This window comes from Mchenga conophoros, linkage group LG3, assembly GCF_057382185.1.
Source record: "Mchenga conophoros isolate Kocher_MC1m ecotype Shallow Benthic linkage group LG3, M_conophoros_male_GT1.1, whole genome shotgun sequence".
In the NCBI taxonomy this organism is placed as follows: domain Eukaryota; kingdom Metazoa; phylum Chordata; class Actinopteri; order Cichliformes; family Cichlidae; genus Mchenga; species Mchenga conophoros.
Genome location: NC_140528.1, coordinates 6,493,251 through 6,520,064, shown reverse-complemented (window position 1 = coordinate 6,520,064; position 26,814 = coordinate 6,493,251). Strand labels below are relative to the sequence as shown.

Below are 26,814 nucleotides of genomic sequence, written 5' to 3'. Positions count from 1 at the left end.
TGTGTTGAACTGAACTGGTTGCTGGGCTGAACTTCTACATAATACAGATCTACATGGGATCTTCTTTTCTGTTGTTTTACTGAGTCAGTTTTTGTCCTTTTTTCTCTGTCCTGGTTTTGCTCGTCTGTAAATGATTGAAACTCAGTCAAACAGTTCATTGTTCTCCAGCAAAACGTTTTGGAAACTCATGTTTAACCTTTAAAACTCTGACATGTTTTAGCACACAAGGCTTCATCGGGGAGTTCACTCATGATTGGACCATGATAACAAAGGTTTTTAGTTCTTTCAAAGAGAGTCTTGGAGATGTTTGATGTTTCTGTTTTTCTGAAACCACCTGAAAGAAAAACAATTTTTCTTGCTTTATGTAGTGTGGAAGTTTTTAATGTTTCTTCATCTGTGATGTTCTTGAATGTGTTCACGTGAAGATGGTACAAATAAACTGTCCTTTCAGCTTTAGCTCCTAATTTATTCATTATTTATGGATGTAGCACAGCAGCCGTCTCTTGATTAACACATGGAGGGCTCGGGATCTAATGGTGTCGTCTCCCTAATTTGCCCACTCAGTAAATCTCACTCATGGCCAAGAAATTGAAATAAACCTTGTTTCCCTGCTGGATAGTGATCCACTGTAACTCTGCTCCTCCTTCCTGTTTAGGATTTCTGTGGCTGAAGTAAAATTCCCTCCATCCATCACTTATCCCAGCTAACCCAAAGTGAAATAAAGTTTTGCTGGTCTTAAAAAAGCATTACAATAATGGGCATTACCAATGCAAACTGAATGATACAGAAGATGAAAGAAGAGACTTTGATCAGTTAATAAAGCTCATGATCTGGATTCATTGTGGCTGCTACACAGATACTTCTGGGTCACTTCTCTCAGTTAGGAACCTTCCTCACCAAACTGACTGTTGGACCACACCCCTGGTTTCATGAGAAATTGTTTCAGCCATGATTTCTCTTCCTGTATTTCAGAGTAAAGACTGAAGTGACAAATGGAAGCATGTTTAAAAAACACAATGTGAGAGAGACGTTGAGGTCCTTAGAAGTTACCCTGGGTTTTTCTGTCACCCTGCTAGATGTTACACACCTTGTTATTGGACTGATTTCTACTGCTGGACTACTCCTGCGGAGAGTAACAATACTCTTACTAATTAGCTCCCTTTCACACCTTTGGGGATATTTATTTTTGTGTTTGCAGCGCTGTGAGCCAGAACAGCGAGAGAAAAATCTGCAACAGCAACGAGCCGAATGCTTACGTGAATCGCAGCAGCTGCACATGTGCTACGCTGAATTAGAGGATATCTTTGCTCTGGATTTCTATTTCTACTTTTTCATTTCTATATGATTCTTCTTGCATCTAAACAAAGATGATTCAATTTGCTAAATGTTGATGGCTCTTCGTGCTCAGGTGTAAATGAGACGTAATATTTGCTCTTGGTTTGGTTCTCCTGTACAGAACCTTGCAGTACAACAGAAACCTAAAAACATTATTTGTAGTTGTTATTCTTAGTTGTTCTGCTGCCTAAATACCACAGGGTCTGATTATGAAGTTATTGAGCTGCACATACTTTACGACCTGCTTAAGTTCGAGGTCACAGCGTCTGTAGAGCAGCTGGAACATAATGAAGTCTACAAGGTTAAAGTTTTCTCTTCAGTTATTGTTCTTTCTGCTGCTTGGTTTGATGGATCTGAGAGCTTTTGTTTTTATTATTGTTATTATAATTATCATTAATATTTTACTCTCTAGAAGCTTTAAAATAGTGTTTGTGTTTGAAAAAATTGATTTAAGAATTGAACAGAAATATCTGTCCTTCTGAAAATCGCCCAAAGGCACGGAGACAAAGTCAAAGGATGCAACCTGTAACTTTCTCTTCCTTCATGTCAGGACCATCATCCATGATTTATATAAAATGCATATAGCAACAGTAGCACTTTAGTTTGGACTTTATGATTTCTGTAACTGGAAAATATTATTTTGTTTAAAGACAGAAGAGACCGCATAGTTGCAACATCAAAGGGAAATATTAATTAATTAGCATCAAGTATATTTGTTGCTTAAGCGTTTGCACTATAACTTAAGTAGGATTATAACTTTTAAGGAAGGAAAGATTTCAGATATTTAGTTCACTGTTTCAGTTATTTTATATGAAATTAAAACATTTAGGTTGGTCAAATATGATGCTCTAAATCAAATAAAAGTTTGAAAATAAATGATGTATTTTTAAATGCTGCAACAAATGTTCACAAAAAGTAACTATAATTAAAACCAGTTAAACAAAATCAAATGTTTGAATCATGCTTAACCAAATGCCAGGCTGGAGAGCTGAACCTAAAGTATACGTAGAAAGATTTCAACATCTGAGCAGGTTTTAATGTTTTTATCACATATGAATGTCACAGCAGTGGGTCCTGGCCCAATGCTTTGTGTTTTTGGTTTTCTTTGACTCTTGTTTTTCTTGGTTTTTGTTCTTCTTATTTATCAGGCTCTCAGTAATCTTAGTTCTCCCTCCCTCAGTGTTCATTTCAGCCTGTGTTTAGTTTCTGTTCCCGTGTCCCACGTTTCATCGTTTCATGTCGAGTCAGCCCTGTCTCTCTGTTTCCTGTGTCTCCCCAGTCAGCCCCGCCTCCCTCGGGCACTCATGTGTGATACAGAGTAATAAACCTGACTACATTTGCTACACTCTCTTTATTACCTGTTACTTTAAAATTCATACACTAATTATGTCTGCCCATCTCTCTAATGTGAAGGTCAAAGGTCAACATCCCAGTGACATAAGAATAATCCCAAAGGGGCAAAGGTAGCGGTTAATTTAGCACATTTAGCATTAAGGGTACAGCAAGGATATACTTTTACTTATTGTGGCAGGGGTGTGGTCTCTGGCCTGCTGCAGTGGAGGCTGGTGGCGGGACGTTGGACGGCACAGGTGAGGGTGATGGAGCTCATGACTCTCCCCTTTATAGTGACGGAGGAGACTGGCGTGGGGGAAGCGTGTAGTGGAGGAAGCCGAGGAGAGAGCTGGTTTCTGGCTACAAAGACGGCGTCAAACCAGAAAAGATTGCTCGTGGTCAAATGTTAAAGGAGCTTGCAAAGAAAAGCGTCTGGACTTCTTTAAGTTACTTGAAGACGTTTCACCTCTCATCTGAGAAGCTTCTTCAGTTCTAAGGTCAAATGGTGGAGAGTCCCAGATTTAAACCTAGTGGGAGTGACCCCCCACAGAGGGACAAAAGGACCCCCTGATGATCCTCTAATCGCCTGAGCCAAACTGTGAAACTGGGTGTGGGCCCCAATCAGCCAGAGTTTCGGGTGAGTTCATTGTGAAACCTGGCCCCACCTTATCATGTGAATTCCTGAGATCAGATGGCCCAGGATGTGAGTGGGCGTTAAGGCGTCTGGGAAGGGATCTCAAAACTGGATTATAGATGGCAGAGAGTTGGTGTCGTAAACCCCGCCTCTGTTCAAAGATGGTCGCTCACAGTGGACATAGATGGCTTCTTTCACTCCTGTTACGTGTCTGCAGGCTGCATGTTTTCTTTCCCTCCCCTTTTGTTTGCCATTCCCTTAGGTCGCAGACTGCAGGCTGATGTCAATCTGTGTGACGTCCAACTAATTAGAGGAGGGAGGCCCTGATTGGACAAACCAGGAGTGAAACCCTTGATAAGGAGACTCACCTGTGGCTGGGCGCGGCTCTCTTCCCTCCTTGAATTGTTTGACACATGTGTGACGTTTTCCTGCTGTCTTTCTTTTGTTTGATGATTGTGGTGGGAGTAAAGTGGACTAGGTAAGTTTGGGGACCCCATACACTTACTCACGTAGAGTCTTTGTGTTAGAAACTAGTGATGGGCAGATGAAGCCCCATGAAGCACTGAAGCTTTTCATCCAATTGGTTCACCCCAACGCGAAGCTTCATGAAGCTTCATTTGCTCTAGCAGGACACCTACTGGACGTAAAAAATAATAGCTGGCATGAATTTGAAGAGTGTGGCATTTTGCACACAGCCTGTAAATGTCAACAACAAAAGGAGTGTGTAAAACATGTATATTGTAGTGATGGCAGTATACTGTGTATATTTATAGTGGCAGTATGGAAAATGATTATTTGGAAATGCTTGAAATGGAAATGATCATTTACTGTGAGGTGAGGTGTGGTTGGGGTGTGGACAGTGGTTGTGCTTTTGTAACGTTGAGGTATGGACAGCTACACACTGAGGCTTTGAGCCTCAGTCCTGCCTGTTCACATTTTATTCTGTAAAAACTAAATTTTCACTGCTTTTATGGCCTTTTTAGTGGGGAGAACATAGCTGGGATTTAATGATTTAACAAATCTTTTAAATCCTTTGTCCTCCACAATGCTAAATGGCTGGGAGTCCTCAATCACCATGCTGACCAGGTCTTCATCTATTTGAGATTGTTCTCCTGAGGAAAGACAATAAAGATAAAGCACAAATATAAATATCACATACGTAACTTATAACAGTTGTATAATATTGTTATATCATTTAGTAACATTACTGCATGCTATATTATCATTGCATTTGATGGCTCACCTGGTCTTGCTCCACAATCGGTGTCCCCCTTATTCTCATGCAAAGCTCTGTAGTGCCTAAGCATGGATGAGGTGTTGTTGTTATATCCCAGCTCCCTGGCACATAGCAAACACTTCACCTTGTACAAAAGTACAGACAGCTTAACATAAATTGTATTGCACCATCAGTATCATGAAAATACATCTTCTGTAGAAATTTACATACCTTGTTGGGAGGAATAAGATCAAAATGTTCCCACACAGGGGAGGACATCCTCCTCTTCTTAGCTGGCTCCATTCTCTCCTGACTTTCTCTCCTCACTCTCATAAACCTCCAAACTGTCTCCAAACTCTCACTAACCGCAACTCTCCATCAAACACCTACATTTTGAATGAAGTCTGAGGGTTTATATCGCTGTCATATCTCGCGGCAAAGTTCGAACCACTTCATGAACCAGTCACGTGGTACAGCCGGGCAGCGAGGCTTCGGACGTCATCATTTTCAGCTCCTCCCATAAATGAAGCAAGCCTCGATACGCGCTTCGCGGAAACGCCCCCTCCATTACTCGACACACGCTCCGAAGCCTCGATACAGAACGTCCCATCACTATTAGAAACACTAGGTAAGTAGGTTGGTGCCACCCATGTAATTTTGAGCTTGTTTTAAGTTGAGGTTTAGGGTCTTTCTCTCCTGTTTGTTGCTTTTCTAGGATAGTAGCTCAGCTCAGCTAAGTTTTGGTTTTGTCTTTTTGGTGTTTTTTTTGGCACAACCTAACTGTCCCTTTTTCCCCCACATTTGTTGTTTGAGTCTGGGTTGTTTATTTTGTGAGAGCGCTGCCATTAAACCTTTTTTTTCACACCTGTACTGAGTTTCCGGAGTTGTTGTGTTACCCCCCCCCCCCCCCCCCCCCCCGCCCTAGGGGAGACGTAACACTCCTCTTTCAAACCATCTGTCCTCTCTGTCCAAAATGTGAACATTGGCATCCTCGAAAGAGTGTCCTTTATCCTTAAGATGCAGATGGACTGCTGAGTCTTGTCCTGTGGAGGTGGCTCTTCTATGTTGTGCCATGCGCTTGTGAAGTGGCTGTTTGGTCTCTCCAATGTAGAGGTCTGGGCATTCCTCGCTGCACTGTACAGCACACACCACATTGTTAAGTCTGTGTTTTGGCGTTTTGTCTTTCGGGTGAACCAGTTTCTGTCTGAGTGTGTTGCTGGGTCTGAAATGCACCGGGATGTCATGCTTGGAGAAAACTCTCCTGAGTTTTTCTGATACACCGGCTACATAGGGGATGACAATGTTGTTGCGTCTGTCCTTCTTATCCTCCCTCGCTGGTGTCTGATCTTCTTTTCTGTGCCTCTTTGCTGATTTTAAAGTCAGCAAAGAGGCTCCTTTGACTACGATGACCTGGATGACTGAGAACCTTCACAGACACTTGTGGTCAAATAATGTGTCAATCACCTGTGAATCAAACTGTGTGTGGCTCAGTTCATGTCACAGTGTTGTTTAGTATATCTTCACTTGTCTCACTCTCCTTCTGTTCTGTCCATCAGGACGATCCTCAGCGCTTACAAAGATCCTCCATCGATGTTGTAACTGTTGGCATGATGATATTGTACATAATTTGGATTATTTCTTTATCTTGTCAAGATCTATGTCATGATTGTAAATTGTTTAAGCTGTACATTACTGTTTGTTTTCTGTAGTCAACGTTTTGGTGCTTTGTGCTTTTATTTTGAAAGTCAAGTTCGCTTACAAGTTGCGCTAGAATAAAGGTTTTTAGTGGTTTTATTATAAAGGTTTTGTTATTATATAATAATGATAATAATAATATCAATAACATTGAGGCATATTGTGTGGAGGAGGTTCAGTCATATCCTGATCATCCAGACAGATTTGATGGTTTTTATCCTCACCTGCTGTGTAGAAATGGTCTGACTGGTCGCTGTTACTGGGAGGTCGAGTGGAGAGGAAGAGTTTGTATATCAGTGAGTTACAGAAGCATCAAAAGGAAAGGAGACAGTTATGACTGTGTGTTTGGAAACAATGATCAGTCCTGGAGTCTGATCTGCTCTGATGATGGTCCTGGTTCTGTCTGGCACAATAACAGACTAACATCCATCTCCTCCTCCTCCTCCTCCTCCTCCTCCTCCTCCTCTGTCTCTAACAGAGCAGCAGTGTATGTGGACTGTCCTGCTGGCACTCTGTCCTTCTACAGAGTCTCCTCTGACACTCTGATCCACCTCCACACCTTCAACACCACATTCACTCAAACTCTTTATCCTGGGTTTAGTGTCTGGTCTCGTGGTGGCTCAGTGTCCCTGTGCTGAGTGGAGTGTAAAGAGTGTCTCCTGTTACAGAAACACTCTGACTGTTGAACAGATAGTTCAGTCTGTACATGTCTGTCTCTTTCACTCACAAACACGTTTTCAGATTCATGGATTCAATCAGTTGATGTTTGAAACTCTTCTAAATGATTCCTTGTAAACTTCTTCAGTCACAAACAAACAGGAAGTGATGTCACATGTGTTCCTGTCCACACAGCAAAATGAGTCTATTGCTGACAGTGATGTACAAACAGAGTGAGCATTTCTGAGGCCCAAAATAAACTGAGTAGTTCACTGAATGAACAATGGACTGTGAGCTCAGTTCCTTCATCATTAGTATGGATTATATATGTATATGTATTATATTAGTATCATATATATCAGGTGCTGCTGCTTTCAGTCATTGTGCAAATGTGCTGTTTGTAAGCTTGTAAAGCTGCAGTCAGCTGAGACTGAAGAAGTCACCTGATCAGTGAGCAAACGTTTCTGAAAACGTCCAGATGAACAGAATCAACCTTTTGGGATCAGCCAGCAATGCAGCATCATTGTTGTTCAGCTTCAGAGGTTTGCAGGAATGAACTGATGACCAGAAACAGCTGCAAAGTCCAAGAAAATACCAGCTGGAGTTCAGCTGCATTTGAAGAAGTCAAAGAAAAGTAAGGATGGCAAAGGGCGACGTTTTCTTCCAAAGAGCTGCAAACATGGTCGACGCCTCATTAGAAGAATCATCTGGACATTTGTGAGGAACTCTAACCAAGAAAGCAACGTCACACAGATCCAACAGACAGTTTCCACGACTGCAAGTGTTGAGTGGAAAAATGCTACATTGCATTATTGCATCCTCTCACCACAGGAGGCGCTGTTGGCACCACTGATTGCTGATCAGCTGTTCTCTGATGATCTGATTGATACTGTGAATAACGGGACTCACTGAACTCTGTGACACAGTGAAGATTACAGAGTTTAACTTCACCCTTTAAGACTGACCACAGAACCAAGTCCGCCAGAGCTTTTGTTATATTTTTACATGCTGTGGAGCCATTTGTGGGAGCATTTCAAGTTGCTATACATCAATACAACTGTTATAGCCCTAATTTTAATAATATGTATGCATTAAGTCCATAGTAACTACATAAATTGCAAAAAAAACCTCTGCTCATCCATCTCTGTGTGTATCAGGATACATTTGGTTCATAATACACAGAAAAATCAGAGTTATTACCTGTAATAAATGTGAAAGATTCCTGCAGTGATAACCAGACAGGACTGAAACACATCCAAGCCGTCACCACGGTAACAGCACCGTCCATCCACAGGTGAGGGGAGGAGCAAAAAGAGGGACTTTGACCATTTTATACTAAAAACACTCAACTAATGTTTCTAATATGAAACAAATAAGCCCACATTAATGTGAGCGTTTATTAAATAATAATAATGATGATTTCCTCCTGATCTCATTTCCACAGCAGAGAAAACTGTGGTGTATATTGAGGTGGAGGGTGTGGTCTGTGGCTCAGGTGTAGAGTGAGGGTGGGGTGCACCACAGCAGCATGCTGGGACTGCTGAGGGTGGAGGAGGGAGTGATGATGACATCAGAGCTGCAGCACAGAGACCAGTGAACACACAGTCTGTTCATCTTTGCATAGATACAATATACAGCACAATATTGAATGACAGACACGCTGTGGGAGCTTCCACAGATACACTGACGTCAGCATCCAGAGTCCTCCTGCTGCTCCCCCCTCAGAGCCCCGTGATCAGCACCAACACATTCAGTTAGATGACAGAGTCCAGCTGCAGCTAGAATCAGCTCCCCTCTGTGAACAACAGCACAGCGTCAGTGTTTCACACTCAGTGAAAGGAGGAAACAGCAGAAGAACACCATGTGTGCTACGTTTCCCAGGACACACTACAAACTGCACAAATACAGAGCAGCACGTGGAAGGACCTGGAGCTGCATTTACAGAGCTGCAGACAGCGTGATGTCCTGTATGGACAGGTGGAAGGAACCAAGTCCTCAGCTGGAACACTCGTGTTTGTCCACAGACAGGAAACACAGCAGGAAACTTCCTCACAGAAGTGCAGCTCATGGATAACACACTTCCTGTCAGTCAGAATGAGGCTGCAGCCAAACACAGAAAGGTGTTTTTGTCCAGATGAGCCCAGAGAAGAAACACGAGTGTTCACAGACATCAGAAGCTCAGAGAGGTGAAACATGAGGTTGGAGTCCTCGTCAGCATCCAGAAGAGCTGCTGTGAAACCCTGAGTACTCATGACAGACTCTGATGGCACAAACACATCATGATTCAAACAGAAAGACAAACATGGAGCTCCTGATCCTCCTGCATGAGAACAAGCTGACATGAGCGCTGTGTCTGAGAGTGTCTCCCTGTCACAGTGACAATAACACAGCTGCTGCTCACAGTCATTAAACTGACCTGAGGTCAGCTGTGCTCCTTACATATGAACCATGTGACCTCACATCAGTGCTGTGGATGACTGTAGTCATAGAAGAGTAGAGCTGTAGCAGGTGGTGTGAGGAGGAGGTGGTGTATTCTAGTTAACGCAGTACTGAAACACTCCAGCAGAGGGCGCTGTTAAGTCCTTATTGTAACACAGTTACTGTGTGCAGTTAGACTTCATACATAATCTGCACTTATTTCCATCAGACATGCTGTCAGTAAATGATTGGTTTCTATACATTTCTGTTGGATTATGTGTCCACAGGTGTTTGTACTTTGTGCCTTAATAAAATGACGGTAAAAGGCCCCGCCCATATCCTATCCATGTCTTATCATGCAATGACTCTGTGAATGGACTGGAGAGGGGTTGTGGTAGAGTCCTCCGTCAGGAATGAGATGTATGTGTCGACTTTTTATTCTCCCTTAAAAGTATTATGCCATAAATGCTGCACAGGGCAGCTCTGCTAACAGGTTATGGGCCCAGACAGCAGTAAAGAGGAGGTCCTGTAACTGCCAAAGGAAGGGCAGCGTTTCCTGAAACCGCAAGATACCGGCAGGTGTTAAAAGTTTGGCACGATTGAGTGAGTAAGCGATTTTGAGCATCATGAGCAGACGCACGGCAGAGTCGGGTAGTCGATATTCCTGTTTGCAGTTTGATGGAGATGAAAGGAAATATGAGATATGGGAAACAAAGTTCCTTGGTCATCTCAGACTACAAGGTTTGAAAGATGTCATCTTGAAGGCTGAGGGTGATGGAGAAGCCGAAGGTGAAGATGATGACAAAAATGCAGAAGCATATGCAGAGTTGATACACTTTCTAGATGACAAAAGTTTATCGTTAGTTATGAGAGATGCAGTTGATGACGGACGGAAAGCTCTAAGAATTTTGAGAGGTCATTATGCAGGAGTGGGCAAGCCACGGATTATAAGTCTGTACACCGAACTTACTTCTCTCACAAATGAAAAGAATGAAAGTGTGACGGACTATATTATCCGAGCAGAAGCAATTATCACAGTGTTAAAAAATGCGGGTGAGTCATTAACTGATGGACTTCTGATCGCAATGATAATGAAAGGTCTACCAGAGACATTTAAACCCCTGATTGTGCACGTTACACAGAGCGAAGCAAAAATCACATTCTCAGAGTTTAAAGTAAAACTCAGAAGTTATGAAGAAACCGAGAGAATGCGTGCGGCTGTAACTGATGACAACGTAATGAGGACAAAAGTGCAATTAGACCAGGATTCTACTTTTTGGCGAGCAGACGACCGAAGATCAAAGAATAATGAGATTGTGTGTTTTAAATGTGGACTAAAGGGACACACTGCAAGAACGTGCCAATCCAGAGTATGGTGCAGTTTTTGCCGGAGTAGTACACACAAAGATGCGACCTGTAGAAGGAAGCTGAGACGGGATGAAGCGAGAGGGGTTATGGAGAAGGACTACGCGTTCAAGACGGGCTCCGAACCCCAGAGGGTCCCGGACGGCGGCCGGGAGATGCTGAACAATCAGCTACTGGTGGATACGGGAGCGACGTCACATATCTTTACGAAGCTCGAGAGTTTTAAGACGTTTGATGATACATTTCGACCCGAGGCTCATTGTGTAGAGTTGGCTGACGGAAGGCGGAGCAGAGGAGCTGCAAAGCGGCGAGGAGATGCTGAGATAAGTATGATTGACAGTAAAGGACGAAGTCACAAGGTAACATTGAAACAAGCACTCTACATTCCATCGTTTCCACAGGACATTTTGTCAGTAAAAGCAGCTACTAGTAACGGAGCCACTGTGGTTTTCAAACACGGGGACAGTTTTCTTAAACATGTTGATGGAACAAAATTCCCTATATGTGAACATGAGAGACTGTTCTTTATAAATACTGTGCAAGAGTTTGAGGAGAAATGTAATGGATGTTTTGATATGCAAACGTGGCATGAAATCCTAGGGCACTGTAATTATGAGGATGTTCAAAATTTGCAAAATGTCGTCGATGGAATGGACATTAAGGGTAAAATCAACAAAAATATGCAATGTGAAGCCTGTATACAAGGGAAGTTTATCCAAACTAGGAACCGAGAACCCGATGAAAAGGCCAGGACAGCATTAGAGTTGGTACATACGGATTTAGCTGGTCCGATTACGCCAAACTCTAAAGAAGGGTTTAAGTATGTTTTGTCGTTTGTTGATGATTATTCAGGTGCAACATTTGTATATAATCTGAAACACAAAAGTGATACAACTCAGGCAACTGAAAGATTTATTGCAGAGGTGGCATCGTATGGGAAAATCAAGTGCATTCGTTCTGATAATGGAACTGAATTTACAAGTAGACAGTTCAGAGATTTGTTAAGTAGACACGGCATTAGGCAGGAAACTTCGGCGCCATATTCGCCTCATCAAAATGGAACAGCAGAGAGGAACTGGCGTACACTTTTTGACATGGCGAGATGCATGTTAGTTGAGAGCGAATTGCCAAAGTCTTTATGGCCATATGCAGTACAAACCGCGGGAGTGATTCGGAACCGGTGTTTTAATAAACGCACAGGTCAGACAGCGTATAAGATGTTAACTGGAAAAAGACCTGATCTTTCCAGAATGAAGAAATTCGGATCATTGTGCTATGCTTATAAACAAAATAGGGGAAAACTGGATCCAAGATGCGACAAAGGTGTTTTCTTGGGATATGACAAAAACAGTCCAGCATATTTGATCTATTTCCCAAAAACCGGGAAAGTTGAAAAGCACAGATTGATAAAAATACTAAATCCCGTGACAATGGATCAACAAACACAGAGTGATCAGATGTGTGAAGATGAGGTTTATGAATCCAGAAAAGATGGTGGGTCCAAACAGACGAAGGATGAGGATGTTCAGGATGGTAGTGAAAGCAGTCAAACTGAGTCCGAGGTTAAAACTGATGATAAAGTAGATGCTGGAGCTACACGTTATCCATCCAGAATCAGAAAGAGACCTGATTATTTGAGTGATTATATCACGGATGTGAAAGAGTGTGAAAATGAACAGATGCAAACCAGTGTTGATTATTGCTACAGATTGTTGTGTGAAATACCCACATCATTTAGCGAAGCTATTGTGTCAAGCAAGTCAAAAGAATGGGAAAGAGCGATGAGTGAAGAAATTCAATCCCTTAAGGAGAATGACACATTTACTTTAACCACCTTACCAGAGGGAAAGAAAGCAGTGGGGGGTAAATGGGTTTATGCCGTTAAAAAGAACTCAGACGGATCAGACAGATATAAAGCTCGATTTGTGGCTAAAGGTTTTAGTCAAACGAAAGGAGTTGATTATGAGGAGACTTTTTCACCGACTGCTAATTTATCGAGTGTGAGAGTTTTGATGCAGAAAGTGGTTCAGGATGATATGTTGGTTCACCAGATGGATGTAAAAACCGCCTATTTACATGCACCAATAAATGAAGAAATATATATACAACAACCAGAAGGTTTTGAGATAGAATCAAGTGAGACTAATAAACTGGTGTACAGACTAAAGAAATCACTTTATGGGCTGAAGCAATCGGGTCGTAACTGGAATCAAACCTTACATGACTATTTAAGCAATTGTGGATTTAGACAAAATATTGCTGATCATTGTGTGTATTCAAAAGAGACTGAAAGTGAAAAGGTAATCATCATAGTGTGGGTGGATGATTTACTCATTGCAGCTAACAATGAAAATGTGCTTTCAGGCGTGAAAGAAATGCTCTCTTCTAAATTCCAAATGAAAGATCTGGGGAAACTTAACCATTTTCTAGGAATAGATTTTCTTCAAGAAAAAGAATGTGTCACAATGTCACAGAAAGTATATATTGAGAACATTTTAAAGAGATTTAACATGCAAAACTGTAAGCCACGGTTAACACCCTGTGAACAGAAATGGACTCATTCTGATAAATTCGAGACATTACCAGATGTGAGGAGATATCGTGAAGCGGTAGGATGTCTTATCTATCTGAGCCATTGTACGCGACCTGATTTAAGCTATGTTGTCAGCAAACTGTCACAACATTTCAATGCGCCAACTGTTGATGATTGGACAGCAGTGAAACATGTTTTGAGGTATTTAAAAGGTAGTCGAGGGAGAGAACTGTGTTTTAGGAAATGTTCAAGTGGAAAACTGGGTCTACAAGCATACAGTGATGCAGATTGGGCATCCGATGTTTCTGATAGACGCAGTATGACAGGTTATTGTGTAAGCCTAAATGAAAATGGTCCTTTGATATCAGGGGTGGCTGTAGCTCAGGTGGCAGAGCAGGTCAGCCACTAATCAGAAGGTCGGTGGTTCGATCCCAGGCTGCACCCTGGCTGCATGCCAAATATCCTTGGGCAAGATACTAACCCCGTGTTTGCCTACTGGTGGTGGTCAGAGGGCCCGGTGGCGCCTGTGTCCGGCAGCCTCGCCTCTGTCAGTGCGCCCCAGGGCAGCTGTGGCTACAATGTAGCTTGCTATCGCCTGTGTGTGTGAATGGGTGAATGACTGAATGTAGTGTAAAGCGCTTTGGGGTCCTATGGACTAGAAAAGCGCTATACAAATGCAGGCCATTTACCATCATGGAAAACCAAAAAGCAGACAACTACAGCATTATCAACTTGTGAAGCCGAATACATGGCATTAGCAGCAACAATTCAGGAATGTATGTATTTGACTTATTTGATTCAAGATCTTGATGAGTTTGAGTATGAAATACCTATGATATTGGAGGACAATCAGGGAACAATCGCTTTGTCAAAGAATCCAGTGAACAGACAAAGACGTAAACACATTGATGTGAAATATCATTTTATAAGGTCAGCTGTACATGAAAGAAAAGTGCTCATTGATTACTGTCCAACTGAGTCAATGGTAGCAGATATGATGACGAAACCAGTCTCAAAGTCTAAGTTAGACAAATTCTCTGGATTCGTGTTTGGAATATAAGATGTTTTTTTTGGAGGATTGTTTTTCCCCCCAACCTGTGTACAAGTGGGGGTGTTGGATTATGTGTCCACAGGTGTTTGTACTTTGTGCCTTAATAAAATGACGGTAAAAGGCCCCGCCCATATCCTATCCATGTCTTATCATGCAATGACTCTGTGAATGGACTGGAGAGGGGTTGTGGTAGAGTCCTCCGTCAGGAATGAGATGTACGTGTCGACTTTTTATTCTCCCTTAAAAGTATTATGCCATAAATGCTGCACAGGGCAGCTCTGCTAACAATTTCTAAACACAAAACCTCTTCACACTTCTAACATGCACATTTACACAACTAAATGGCAGTATTGATGAAAAGAAACACATTCAACAAATCCATTTAAACCTTAAAACAAACAAAAGGAAGCATCTCTATGGACAAACAAACCCCTCCACTTGGTTTGACCTGCTGATGTCATGTGTGACATCAGCAGGACTTTAAAATGAGGAAATGCCGGGCGGGCGTTTCCCCACACCTGACCCTCATGAAGACTGAAAAGACAAACAAAGTAAGAACAAATGACTTAATCTGTAACATAATAAAATGTAAAGAAACATGTAACTGAGTATTCAGCTTCATTTGCAGAATGTTTGATTTGCCAGCAACTGAATGCTTCCACACACAAACCCGGCATAGTGAGTGAAGCAATGTTACTTAACAAATAGCAAATCATAGCAAATACATAGAAACAGAATAATGTGTTTAATATGCAAAAGAAGAAGAAGAAGTAAAGACATATGGGACAAATGGAGACCATTGCAGCTCATCCACCAGTGGGGTAAAAAGAGCAACCAAGAAAGTGGCAGCCTGCACGGCCACAGATGTGCTGGAGGAGCTAGAAGCTCTACCCATGGAGAAACTCCTGGAGAACCTTGCTAAGCCTAACAGGGGACAGGTACTTCTGCCCAACCTGGCAGCCACAAAGTGAACTCATTTAGGTAAAGATAACCACATGCACCTAACCAGCCTGCACCAGCCTGACATTTCTTCCTCCTAAGTAAAAACCAATGGATGGATTGAACTTAGAGTCTCAGCTCAGTTTTCTATTTTGACCACCTACACCCCAAGATACTCTTTTAAAAAGTGTTGTTTTCAGATCCCTTTGAAGTTCATAAAGGGCCTGTTCATTTTCATTCAGATGTTTTATTACATAAATGTTACTGTTTTCTTTTGATTTATGCTCCCACTACACTGCACCTCTACAAACAACAATGCCACGGACTGTCAGCTGCTTTTACATGCTGTGAACATGAGTAGGTTTGATCAGAGTTTCAATTATCAAAGAAAAGACAAACTGAGCAAAAAGAAGGAAAAAAAGACCAACTTCTTCCCAACTGACAAGAAAAATACTCGTCATGTTTTCATAATAAAGGCTCAGGCTCCCCATTTATGACAGCTTGGACCAATAATGTATGTTACACTGATGCTACTGTAGAGACAGGGTCAACATCTCTATTTAAATATAATTAATATACAAAACACAATAAAAGTTATACATGAATTATTCATTATTTTTACTATTGATAAAATTCATGTATACTAATCAAAGTTATACATGAGTAACGACATTATTAATAATGATTAATAATAATAATTCTAATGCCAACATGACTGTTCATAGCTCCTGCTTTGAAATACTGAACTTAAACATTGACCTGATGAAAGATCACAATTCACAGTGGCCCACTGTCAGAATCATTCTGAATATAAACTCATCGAGTTAATCTGAACCTTTCTCAAATGTGCTGTGAATAAATGCTGCTGCAAGCCACTGTGGGAAAGCTGTGTTATTATCATGGAAACATCTGTGACACATTCACAGAGGACGAGGACACAAAGGGACGACACGCAGAGGCTGTGTTAAAGTCAAAAATCCAAATCTTTAGTCTTAAACAGGCAGTGGTTACAAACAGGAAGACGAGCAGTCCATTAAACAGTCTACAGGGTCAAACATACAGAGAATTCAAACAGCTATTAAAAACAAATAACTGGACACTGAAAAACTTCAGTGATGTGTGAGGCACCAAAGGGAAGCAGCTGAGTATATTCAATGAATTCTCTTCAAATACAAAGACAGAAACTCCTACAGGCAGCATGCAAACTGAGCAGGATACACAAAGATCAGACATTACAAAATAAATCAGAAAAGGATTTCAAACTTACTGAGAGCAAGGCCTCTGTTACAAATCTGTCTAATAGAAAAACATGCTGTACAGATACAATACGCTCAGTGTTCATGGTCATTTAAAAACTGGCTCTACCTGAACCACTTCAATATTTTATGAAGTCACTGAGTCGACCATTTCTACAGTTTGTTTCCTTCATTGCAGTTAGAGTGCGGCTGGTAAGGATGAAACACACACAGAGCGTAAATTGTCTTTGTTAGTAACAAACGTCAGCAAAGAAAAGACAAAACACACAAACACTCTCATGATATTCATGAATCATTAGAAAGCATCCAAACATTCTGCTCGTGGACTTTTACAGTCTTATTTGCACTCGCTCATCTTCATAATCATCCTGATCAATACATGACAGGGGAGGCTTTGAGGTAGGCGGGGCTCTCTGCTGATGTCAGCATGAAAGGCAGGACCAGCGTCTGCCACATGTTGGTGAAACATCACAGTACACTGGCGTGGTTTCCTTTCCAGATGTTGGACGTTTGACACTTCAACGTTGAGGCCAACAAGAAGACACAGTTTTGGGTCGGGTTGCTGCAGGGTTTCTAACTGAGCAAAAGCAGAAGCACACAGACCAACAGGGATCAGATGCTGAGTGTTAGAGGAACATCTGTGCTGATCACTGAATGCTGCTGTGGTCTCTTGTTGAAGTTGGCTGGTGGGACAGTCTAATAGTGATATCCTGCCCATCGGAGGAACACTTTTAAAAACACATGCAATACTTTGTTTGTATTACAGTCACAGTTTATGTTATTTTTGTCCTTTAAAAGTGTTGCTGTACTATAAAGTCCTATAATTTGAGGCTAAAATGGCTCAGAGAGTCTCTCTCTCAGAGGATCTCCTTTGAAAGTGGAGACGGCTTTATCCACTGATCCACGTCACTTTACCTGGATGTTTTCTTTGAAGCTGGATGAAGACTCCTCTCCCTCACTCCTGCTGCAGCTGTGTGGTCCAGTTGGCCTCTGAGGTCACAGTCAACATCTGTAGCAGAAGAGGGGAAATAAAAGTCCAGGTTACCAAAACTGGGAGCTTTTCCAAAATAGAGCGTAACTGGACTTTTTCAGCCTTACAGGCAGATAGTTGTCTGAAGCTGCAGCTTTTTCTTTTTAGCTTTTTCCAATCTCTGCTCTCGGCTTTCTTTGAGAACATGTCTGCTTTCTTGGCATGGGTCTGTCTGCTGTTGGTGAAGAGACTAAATCCACATACTCGCTACTAAGATCTCCTCAAGTAGTCTCAACCAGATTACAGTTTAAGAGTAAATGTCTCCTGAGAGTTTCACCTTGGGGAGATGCTGTCTTGCTAACATGCAATCATGAGCATTAATCTATGAGGTGAAAAAGTAATTTTAAAAGCTCCAGCCACAAGTTTTATTTCATCTGTGTTTTGGTCAGAGTCCCATCAGACCTCCAGAATGGTGTCAGAGTGTTTTCTATCCATGTGATGAGCACAGGCCTCAGGTCCAGACCTCCACGGGCACCATAGCCTCTTTGGAGCTAATAGGTGCAAGAAGGTTTTGTTGGGATAGGAACTGAAGAGGAAACTGACGAGGAAGGCAAGGATCTTCTTCAGCTCCTCCGAGCCGGGACCTCTTTGTGTAGGCCAGCATTGGCCAGGTAGCCCTCCAGCATCGCTGGATGGCCGACAGTGGAAAACCTAGAGGAGGAGGAGAGAAACAGCAGCTTGGAGCATGTCTTTATACTGTTTAGTTTTTAGAGCCACAGACTTTGTTTTAATGTCATTGTTCAGGATCTATGACTGATTATGTATTTATTGTATTCCTCCATGACTGTGTGACAGCAAGTGGAAAAAACCAGCTTCACCTTTGTTGATATGCTTGTAATTTTAATATTGATTAAATGGCCCATGAAATAATAGAAAGCTCATATATGAAAATGTATTTTAAGAAGTAAAATGTTAATCTGAGTACAAAGGAGTACACTCACCTTCTGGTAGATGGAGGTGTAGCGAGCGCTGGTGAACATCCAGGCCTCCTCGTAGAACTGATCACTGATTGGATCCAAAACATCGATGGAGGATCTGTGTAAGCGCTGAGGATCGTCCTGATGGACAGAACAGAAGGAGAGTGAGACAAGTGAAGATATACTAAACAACACTGTGACATGAACTGAGCCACACACAGTTTGATTCACAGGTGATTGACACATTATTTGACCACGAGCAATCTTTTCTGGTTTGACGCCGTCTTTGTAGCCAGAAACCAGCTCTCTCCTCGGCTTCCTCCACTACACGCTTCCCCCACGCCAGTCTCCTCCGTCACTATAAAGGGGAGAGTCATGAGCGCCATCACCCTCACCTGTGCCGTCCAACGTCCCGCCACCAGCCTCCACTGCAGCAGGCCAGAGACCACACCCCTGCCACAATAAGTAAAAGTATATCCTTGCTGTACCCTTAATGCTAAATGTGCTAAATTAACCGCTGCCTTTGCCCCTTTCGGATTATTCTTATGTCACTGGGATGTTGACCTTTGACCTTCACATTAGAGAGATGGGCAGACATAATTAGTGTATGAGTTTTAAAGTAACAGGTAATAAAGAGAGTGTAGCAAATGTAGTCAGGTTTATTACTCTGTATCACACATGAGTGCCCGAGGGAGGCGGGGCTGACTGGGGAGACACAGGAAACAGAGAGACAGGGCTGACTCGACATGAAACGATGAAACGTGGGACACGGGAACAGAAACTAAACACAGGCTGAAATGAACACTGAGGGAGGGAGAACTAAGATTACTGAGAGCCTGATAAATAAGAAGAACAAAAACCAAGAAAAACAAGAGTCAAAGAAAACCAAAAACACAAAGCATTGGGCCAGGACCCACTGCTGTGACATTTATATGTGATAAAAACATTAAAAACTGCTCAGATGTTGAAATCTTTCTACGTATACTTTAGGTTCAGCTCTCCAGCCTGGCATTTGGTTAAGCATGATTCAAACATTTGATTTTGTTTAACTGGTTTTAATTATAGTTACTTTTTGTGAACATTTGTTGCAGCATTTAAAAATACATCATTTATTTTCAAACTTTTATTTGATTTAGAGCATCATATTTGACCAACGTAAATGTTTTAATTTCATATAAAATAACTGAAACAGTGAACTAAATATCTGAAATCTTTCCTTCCTTAAAAGTTATAATCCTACTTAAGTTATAGTGCAAACGCTTAAGCAACAAATATACTTGATGCTAATTAATTAATATTTCCCTTTGATGTTGCAACTATGCGGTCTCTTCTGTCTTTAAACAAAATAATATTTTCCAGTTACAGAAATCATAAAGTCCAAACTAAAGTGCTACTGTTGCTATATGCATTTTATATAAATCATGGATGATGGTCCTGACATGAAGGAAGAGAAAGTTACAGGTTGCATCCTTTGACTTTGTCTCCGTGCCTTTGGGCGATTTTCAGAAGGACAGATGTTTCTGTTCAATTCTTAAATCAATTTTTTCCAAACACAAACACTATTTTAAAGCTTCTAGAGAGTAAAATATTAATGATAATTATAATAACAATAATAAAAACAAAAGCTCTCAGCTCCATCAAACCAAGCAGCAGAAAGAACAATAACTGAAGAGAAAACTTTAACCTTGTAGACTTCATTATGTTCCAGCTGCTCTACAGACGCTGTGACCTCGAACTTAAGCAGGTCGTAAAGTATGTGCAGCTCAATAACTTCATAATCAGACCCTGTGGTATTTAGGCAGCAGAACAACTAAGAATAACAACTACAAATAATGTTTTTAGGTTTCTGTTGTACTGCAAGGTTCTGTACAGGAGAACCAAACCAAGAGCAAATATTACGTCTCATTTACACCTGAGCACGAAGAGCCATCAACATTTAGCAAATTGAATCATCTTTGTTTAGATGCAAGAAGAATCATATAGAAATGAAAAAGTAGAAATAGAAATCCAGAGCAAAGATATCCTCTAATTCAGCGTAGCACATGTGCAGCTGCTGCGATTCACGTAAGCATTCGGCTCGTTGCTGTTGCAGATTTTTCTCTCGCTGTTCTGGCTCACAGCGCTGCAAACACAAAAATAAATATCCCCAAAGGTGTGAAAGGGAGCTAATTAGTAAGAGTATTGTTACTCTCCGCAGGAGTAGTCCAGCAGTAGAAATCAGTCCAATAACAAGGTGTGTAACATCTAGCAGGGTGACAGAAAAACCCAGGGTAACTTCTAAGGACCTCAACGTCTCTCTCACATTGTGTTTTTAAACATGCTTCCATTTGTCACTTCAGTCTTTACTCTGAAATACAGGAAGAGAAATCATGGCTGAAACAATTTCTCATGAAACCAGGGGTGTGGTCCAACAGTCAGTTTGGTGAGGAAGGTTCCTAACTGAGAGAAGTGACCCAGAAGTATCTGTGTAGCAGCCACAATGAATCCAGATCATGAGCTTTATTAACTGATCAAAGTCTCTTCTTTCATCTTCTGTATCATTCAGTTTGCATTGGTAATGCCCATTATTGTAATGCTTTTTTAAGACCAGCAAAACTTTATTTCACTTTGGGTTAGCTGGGATAAGTGATGGATGGAGGGAATTTTACTTCAGCCACAGAAATCCTAAACAGGAAGGAGGAGCAGAGTTACAGTGGATCACTATCCAGCAGGGAAACAAGGTTTATTTCAATTTCTTGGCCATGAGTGAGATTTACTGAGTGGGCAAATTAGGGAGACGACACCATCAGATCCCGAGCCCTCCATGTGTTAATCAAGAGACGGCTGCTGTGCCACATCCATAAATAATGAATAAATTAGGAGCTAAAGCTGAAAGGACAGTTTATTTGTACCATCTTCACGTGAACACATTCAAGAACATCACAGATGAAGAAACATTAAAAACTTCCACACTACATAAAGCAAGAAAAATTGTTTTTCTTTCAGGTGGTTTCAGAAAAACAGAAACATCAAACATCTCCAAGACTCTCTTTGAAAGAACTAAAAACCTTTGTTCTCATGGTCCAATCATGAGTGAACTCCCCGATGAAGCCTTGTGTGCTAAAACATGTCAGAATGTTAAAGGTTAAACATGAGTTTCCAAAACGTTTTGCTGGAGAACAATGAACTATTTGACTGAGTTTCAATCATTTACAGACGAGCAAAACCAGGACAGAGAAAAAAGGACAAAACTGACTCAGTAAAACAACAGAAAAGATCCCATGTAGATCTGTATTATGTAGAAGTTCAGCCCAGCAACCAGTTCAGTTCAACACAAGTTTAAATGATTCTATCTGAACTCTGTGGAGCCTGATCTCAAGCTTTTTGAGTCTGACCAGAGGAAACCAGAGGATCTTTCTGTGTCTTCAAATTCACTGTGATCCAGTGATGGGGGTGATTTCAGCCCTGAGTGATCGCGCTGATGTTTGCACAGAGCAGACAATGAGGTGAATGTTTGGGCACATTGGTAACAGTGAAACAGTTTATTAGTAACGTGGGATCGTTTGTGTGCAGAGTATGAACTGAGATTCCTGAAGCTCTTGTCACACTGGTCACAGCTGTAGTTTCCTTCCATGTGTGCACGTTCATGAATGTTACGATTACCTGACTGTGAGAAGCTTCTCTCACAGTGTCTGCACTTGTGTGGTTTCTCTCCTGTGTGGACTCCTTTGTGTGTTTTAAGCTGACCTGCAGTGGTGAAGGATGACCCACACTGATCACAGAGGTGCTTTTTAACCCCACTGTGAATCAGTTCATGTCGTTTTAAATCACTTGGTGTGGTGAAGCTTCTCCCACATTCTTTGCAGTATTTCAGTTTGTCTCCAGTGTGTCTACGTTGATGTACTTTTAGGGTCTTTTGCCGACTGAAAGTTTTTCCACAGAGGTCACAATGAAAGTCTTTCCCACCACCACAGTGATGACAGGGTTGAGAACTGGATCCATCTGTGTCGCTCTGCTTTTAAACAAAGACACAAAGACAGTGTAAGTCAGTCCTTCAACATTTGTATCCTGAACGTCGCCTGAAATAAAGAGCATCTCTGCAGACGTCCAACTACATTTGACTGTTTCAGTTAACACACTCAGTTTACTGGGCTGCAATAACTACAATACTACCACCATAATACTACAGTAATACTAAAATCATAACTGAAAGGAAAATCTGAATAATCACTCAGAGCTGCTTTTCCATGCAGTAGAATTGCTAACATGCTAACACAGTTTAATGAGCAGAGTTGTTCCAAACAGTCAGGCTAAAATGACAAGATAACAATATAAATACATACCTCACAGTAGCTGCACTTGTAGAGTCTCTTTCTGGTGTGGATCTGTTGGTGTTGTCTCAGGTGACGTGGAGATTTAAAAGTCTTCTCACACAGGTCACATTGATAAGGTCTCTCCTCAGTGTGGGTAAACATGTGTCGTTGCAAGTGTGTGTGAGTTGTAAACTGTTTGCCACACTGTTCACAGCAGTACACATCATGTCTGGTGTGAATGCGTAGGTGTGTATTTCGGCTCCCTCTCTGGCTGAAAGTTTTTCCACAGATGTCACAGCTGTATGGCTTAATTCCAGAGTGGGTAACTAGATGCCTCTGTAAGTGGCTACTTTGAGTAAAAGCTCTGCCACACTGATCACAGCTGTACGCTTTAACTCCACTGTGGATGAGTTGGTGTTGTTTTAGGGAACGCTTCAAGGAAAAAGACTTTCCACACAAGTCACAGCTGAACGGTCTCTCTCCAGTGTGGATGACCTGATGCTGTTTTAGTGAAGCCTTCAGAGTAAACTCCATCCCACACTCGTCACAGGTGTGTTTTTTCTCTCCCTTTCTTCTGTGAGGTTTGTCGGCCTCCTGAGAGCGCTGACTTCTGGCTCCATGTTGGTCCTGCAGTGACAGAGATACAAACAGAGGCAGTGAGTGAAATGCAGTCGTGGAACAAACTCAACCTTCAAACTCCATTAACACTAGTTTTAAACCTGAAGGTGGAGTGTGGCACCAAACACCTTAAAGGTCTCTTATCCCCACCTGCTGGTAGTTCTAACACATTACATCCAACCTGCTGTTAAGCCAAGAAAGGTTATTATGCATTTTATCAATATTAGTATAGTATGAACATCTTCACACTAATCTGGACGCCTTATTCTGGACTAACTGAAGTCTATTAAGATCTGTCTTATTAGCTGCTGACCAAATGATTGAACAATACTCCAGATGAGACATTACTAGTGCATTAATGACATCTTTCATAATGAAGAAGTGATACACAAAGGGGCGGCTGTAGCTCAGGTGGCAGAGCAGGTCAGCCACTAAGGTCGGTAGTTCGATCCCAGGCTGCCTCCTGGCTGCATGCCAAATATCCTTGGGCAAGATAATAACCCCATGTTTGCCTACTGGTGGTGGTCAGAGGGCCCGGTGGCGCCTGTGTCCGGCAGCCTCGCCTCTGTCAGTACGCCCCAGGGCAGCTGTGGCTACAATGTAGCTTGCCATCGCCAGTGTGTGAATGTGTGAATGACTGAATGTAGTGTGAAGCGCTTTGGGGTCCTTAGGGACTAGAAAAGCGCTATACAAATACAGGCCATTTACCATTTACCATTTCATAGCCATAGCTATGCCTTGTCGGCAGAGTTATGTGACATTAGTGATGTTTGTACTTTCAGCGTTAACTTGGTTTTAAAGCCTTTAAAATATACGCCGTTCAATAGTCGACCTTCATCTGACAGAGAATGTGATGATTTTGTGGATAATTAAAGTCAGTCATATATCCACAAACACAACAAGCTGAAAGTCAGTGATGCTGCTCGGTTTGCAGTCCTGAACATCACGGCACAAGCAGGATTCACTGCACTGTTAATGTTAGCTGTGTTATATTGCTGCCTCTGTTCGGTGGTGTCGAGCCAAACGCACTTTAACGTGTGTTTGAACGAGCTGACGGTTCACTCGTTAAGCTGAAAGAAAGATGCTTTAATCACAGCAGTCACACATGTGTCCACTGCACCATCTGGAACTCTTCTTGTTTACACTCGTAATAACACAAACACTAAATCCTGCTTCTCTGGTGCTGTTGTGTAGCAGTGTGTACACCTGAGACTGTCACCTGTCTGTCTGTCCTGCACTCTCTCTCTGTTTCTTTCTCTCTGATTGTGGAATAAAAGTATGAACATGTGTTTATAAGTTACACTTGTGTTTGAATCCTGCAGCTTATCACACATTTGATTTCCATGTGTGATAAGCTGCAAGTGTCCAGAGTGAGGACAGACTGAGGGAGCCACTGCTGCACATCATCTGTGAGGCTTTGCAGCCCTGATGATCCACCAGGACAAACTCAGCAGTGTGTGAGGAAGAGGAGGAGGAAGAGCCAGCAGCAGCTGACAGATGGAGAGAATAGACAGACTGTTCCCTGTTTGTGAAGGACTGCTAGGAAAGTTTAACATAACTGTCTGTGCTGAATCAGTCTTATTAGGTAATGTTCAAATAATGTGATCATCCCAGTGTTTTCAGTGTGGGAGAAAGTACTCAGGGCCTTCAAGTTACACACTATGAAAGGCAGCAACAAGTTTAATGTTCAGAAACCTAAAGTCTGTATCAGCAGCAGGATGGAGCTAAAAATAAATGTTGGTTTCAGTTCTATGAAGCTTTGAGTATTTTGGATCAGTAGCTGCTGTGTTTGTTGCATCATATTGCTGTAACTGTTTATATGCTTTATATATTCTGAGCTAAGTTGATCTATAGTGTTACATCATATTCTATAAGGATGTTATGTGTTTGTAGACTTTCTGCCCAGTTTGACCCATTTAGCAGAAGTCAGCCTGTTTAAGGCTCTGATATCTATTCTGTGTGACTTAAAGCAGTTATGACATGGTCTGATTTTCTCACCCAATAAAGGAATATTTCATATATCAGTCTACTCTTCATTCTATCAGACACAGTTATCACAGCTCCTACATTTGCTTTTTACACATACCGTATTTTCACGACCATAAGGCGCACTGTGCTAAAAGGCGCAGTCTCAGTTATGTGTGCCCTTACTGTATTTAACACACACATAAGGCGCACTGGACCATAGGGTGCATACAAGTACCGTATGCGTATTTAAAAATAAAGCGGGAGCAAACCTGAATTCGGTACCTTACTCACATTTCTATTGCCGGTAATCGTCATCATCAACAACACACAAGCATACAAGTGTGCGTATTTAAAAATAAAGCAGGAGCAAAACAAAGTTTGGTACTCACATTTTTATCATCAATCAAACCCATCGAAGTCCTCATCCTCTGTGTCTGAATTGAACGTCTGCGCTAAATCTCCATCAAACATGCCAGGTTCACTTTCTTCACTGTCAGAGTCACTTTCCGTGCCGTGCGGCTCCTCGGAAACGATGCCGGCTTTTGCGAAAGCTCGAACAACAGTGCCAGCAGACATGTGGCACTGTTTAAAGGCAAAATTATGAAGGAGTCTGACACACTGCAAAAGCACCATATGCAAATTCACACACACAAACAGGAAATGCATTAAACTTATAAAGACAAGACAAGCCCATGGAGTTTAATGCAGAGATAGAGATTAAACCTGGCTAAGAACACAAACATATGCAATGAAGAACAGCTTGCTATTTTGTATGAATGATAAAATGGTGTGAATGTTTAATAAAATACATTTGTGTTTGTAATTGAGGAATAGAAGAAGCCATATGACAAAGGGGGTTATGTTTTATGCTGAATTGAAGTAGGTTACAGAGCATAAGGGGGTGATTTTTGTGTGCAAATTGTGTGGTTTTAATGAGACTTTTGGTGTATTGAGGAGGTGAAATTATGTGGTGGCAAGACTTGTGTGTTTAAGGTTGTTGTGGTGATGGGTTGATTCTGTTAGGTAGGTTGTTGTTGTTATTTTTGTTTTTAATAGAGGGAGTTTTAGGAAACATGGACATGTCTGGGAGGGGCCCATTATTTTGTAACAGTGCACTTAAAGTAAACCTGTCAGGTGACTTTGTTTTGTTTTTATGAGCTAACAATCAGCTCTATTTTTCATTTCTGTTTTAAGCAGGCCTGTAACAGTGAATAACGGCGCTGAAAATTCTCGGGAGGAGCAAATATAAGGGGGCTTTCCAGATTACAATTGGCTGAGGAGAGCTACCTGTGGGGACTGATCAAGGTCGTAAGTCCCTGTAAAAAGGATTTTATGCGAGTCAATCCAGTCCAAAAGCATAAAGAAATATTTTCCTATGGAAAATAAAAAATGACTGAGCTCATTTTGCTGAGGGTGGAGTATCTGATCGTGCGGGAAGCTCCACTATCAGCAAATACATGGTGTGACTGCATGTAAGTGAATGTGTGACTGAATGTGAGTGAGGGTGAATAAATGTGGACAAACATTTTGCTTTTACCAGAGAAAATTTCTGTTTTGT

The 26,814-nt window shown here is 41.7% G+C and overlaps 1 protein-coding gene across 2 annotated transcripts in view; it reads right to left on the bottom strand.

Moving 5' to 3' along the window:
- Positions 1 to 17,349: 17,349 nt before the first annotated feature.
- Positions 17,350 to 26,814, bottom strand: part of LOC146577109 (phospholipase D1-like) — a 36,109-nt gene continuing 26,644 nt past the window's right edge. Inside the window, exons 3-4 of one of the 2 annotated variants that reach the window (XM_085268203.1) lie at positions 18,403 to 18,519; positions 17,350 to 18,112 (exon numbers count right to left, since the gene is read on the bottom strand). In XM_085268203.1, the coding sequence (XP_085124329.1) occupies positions 17,858 to 18,112; positions 18,403 to 18,519 (372 nt within the window). In that variant the 3' untranslated portion in view covers positions 17,350 to 17,857. Of the gene's footprint in view, positions 18,113 to 18,402; positions 19,296 to 26,814 lie in introns of those variants that run through there. The other variant, XM_085268201.1, reaches the window with a different exon arrangement.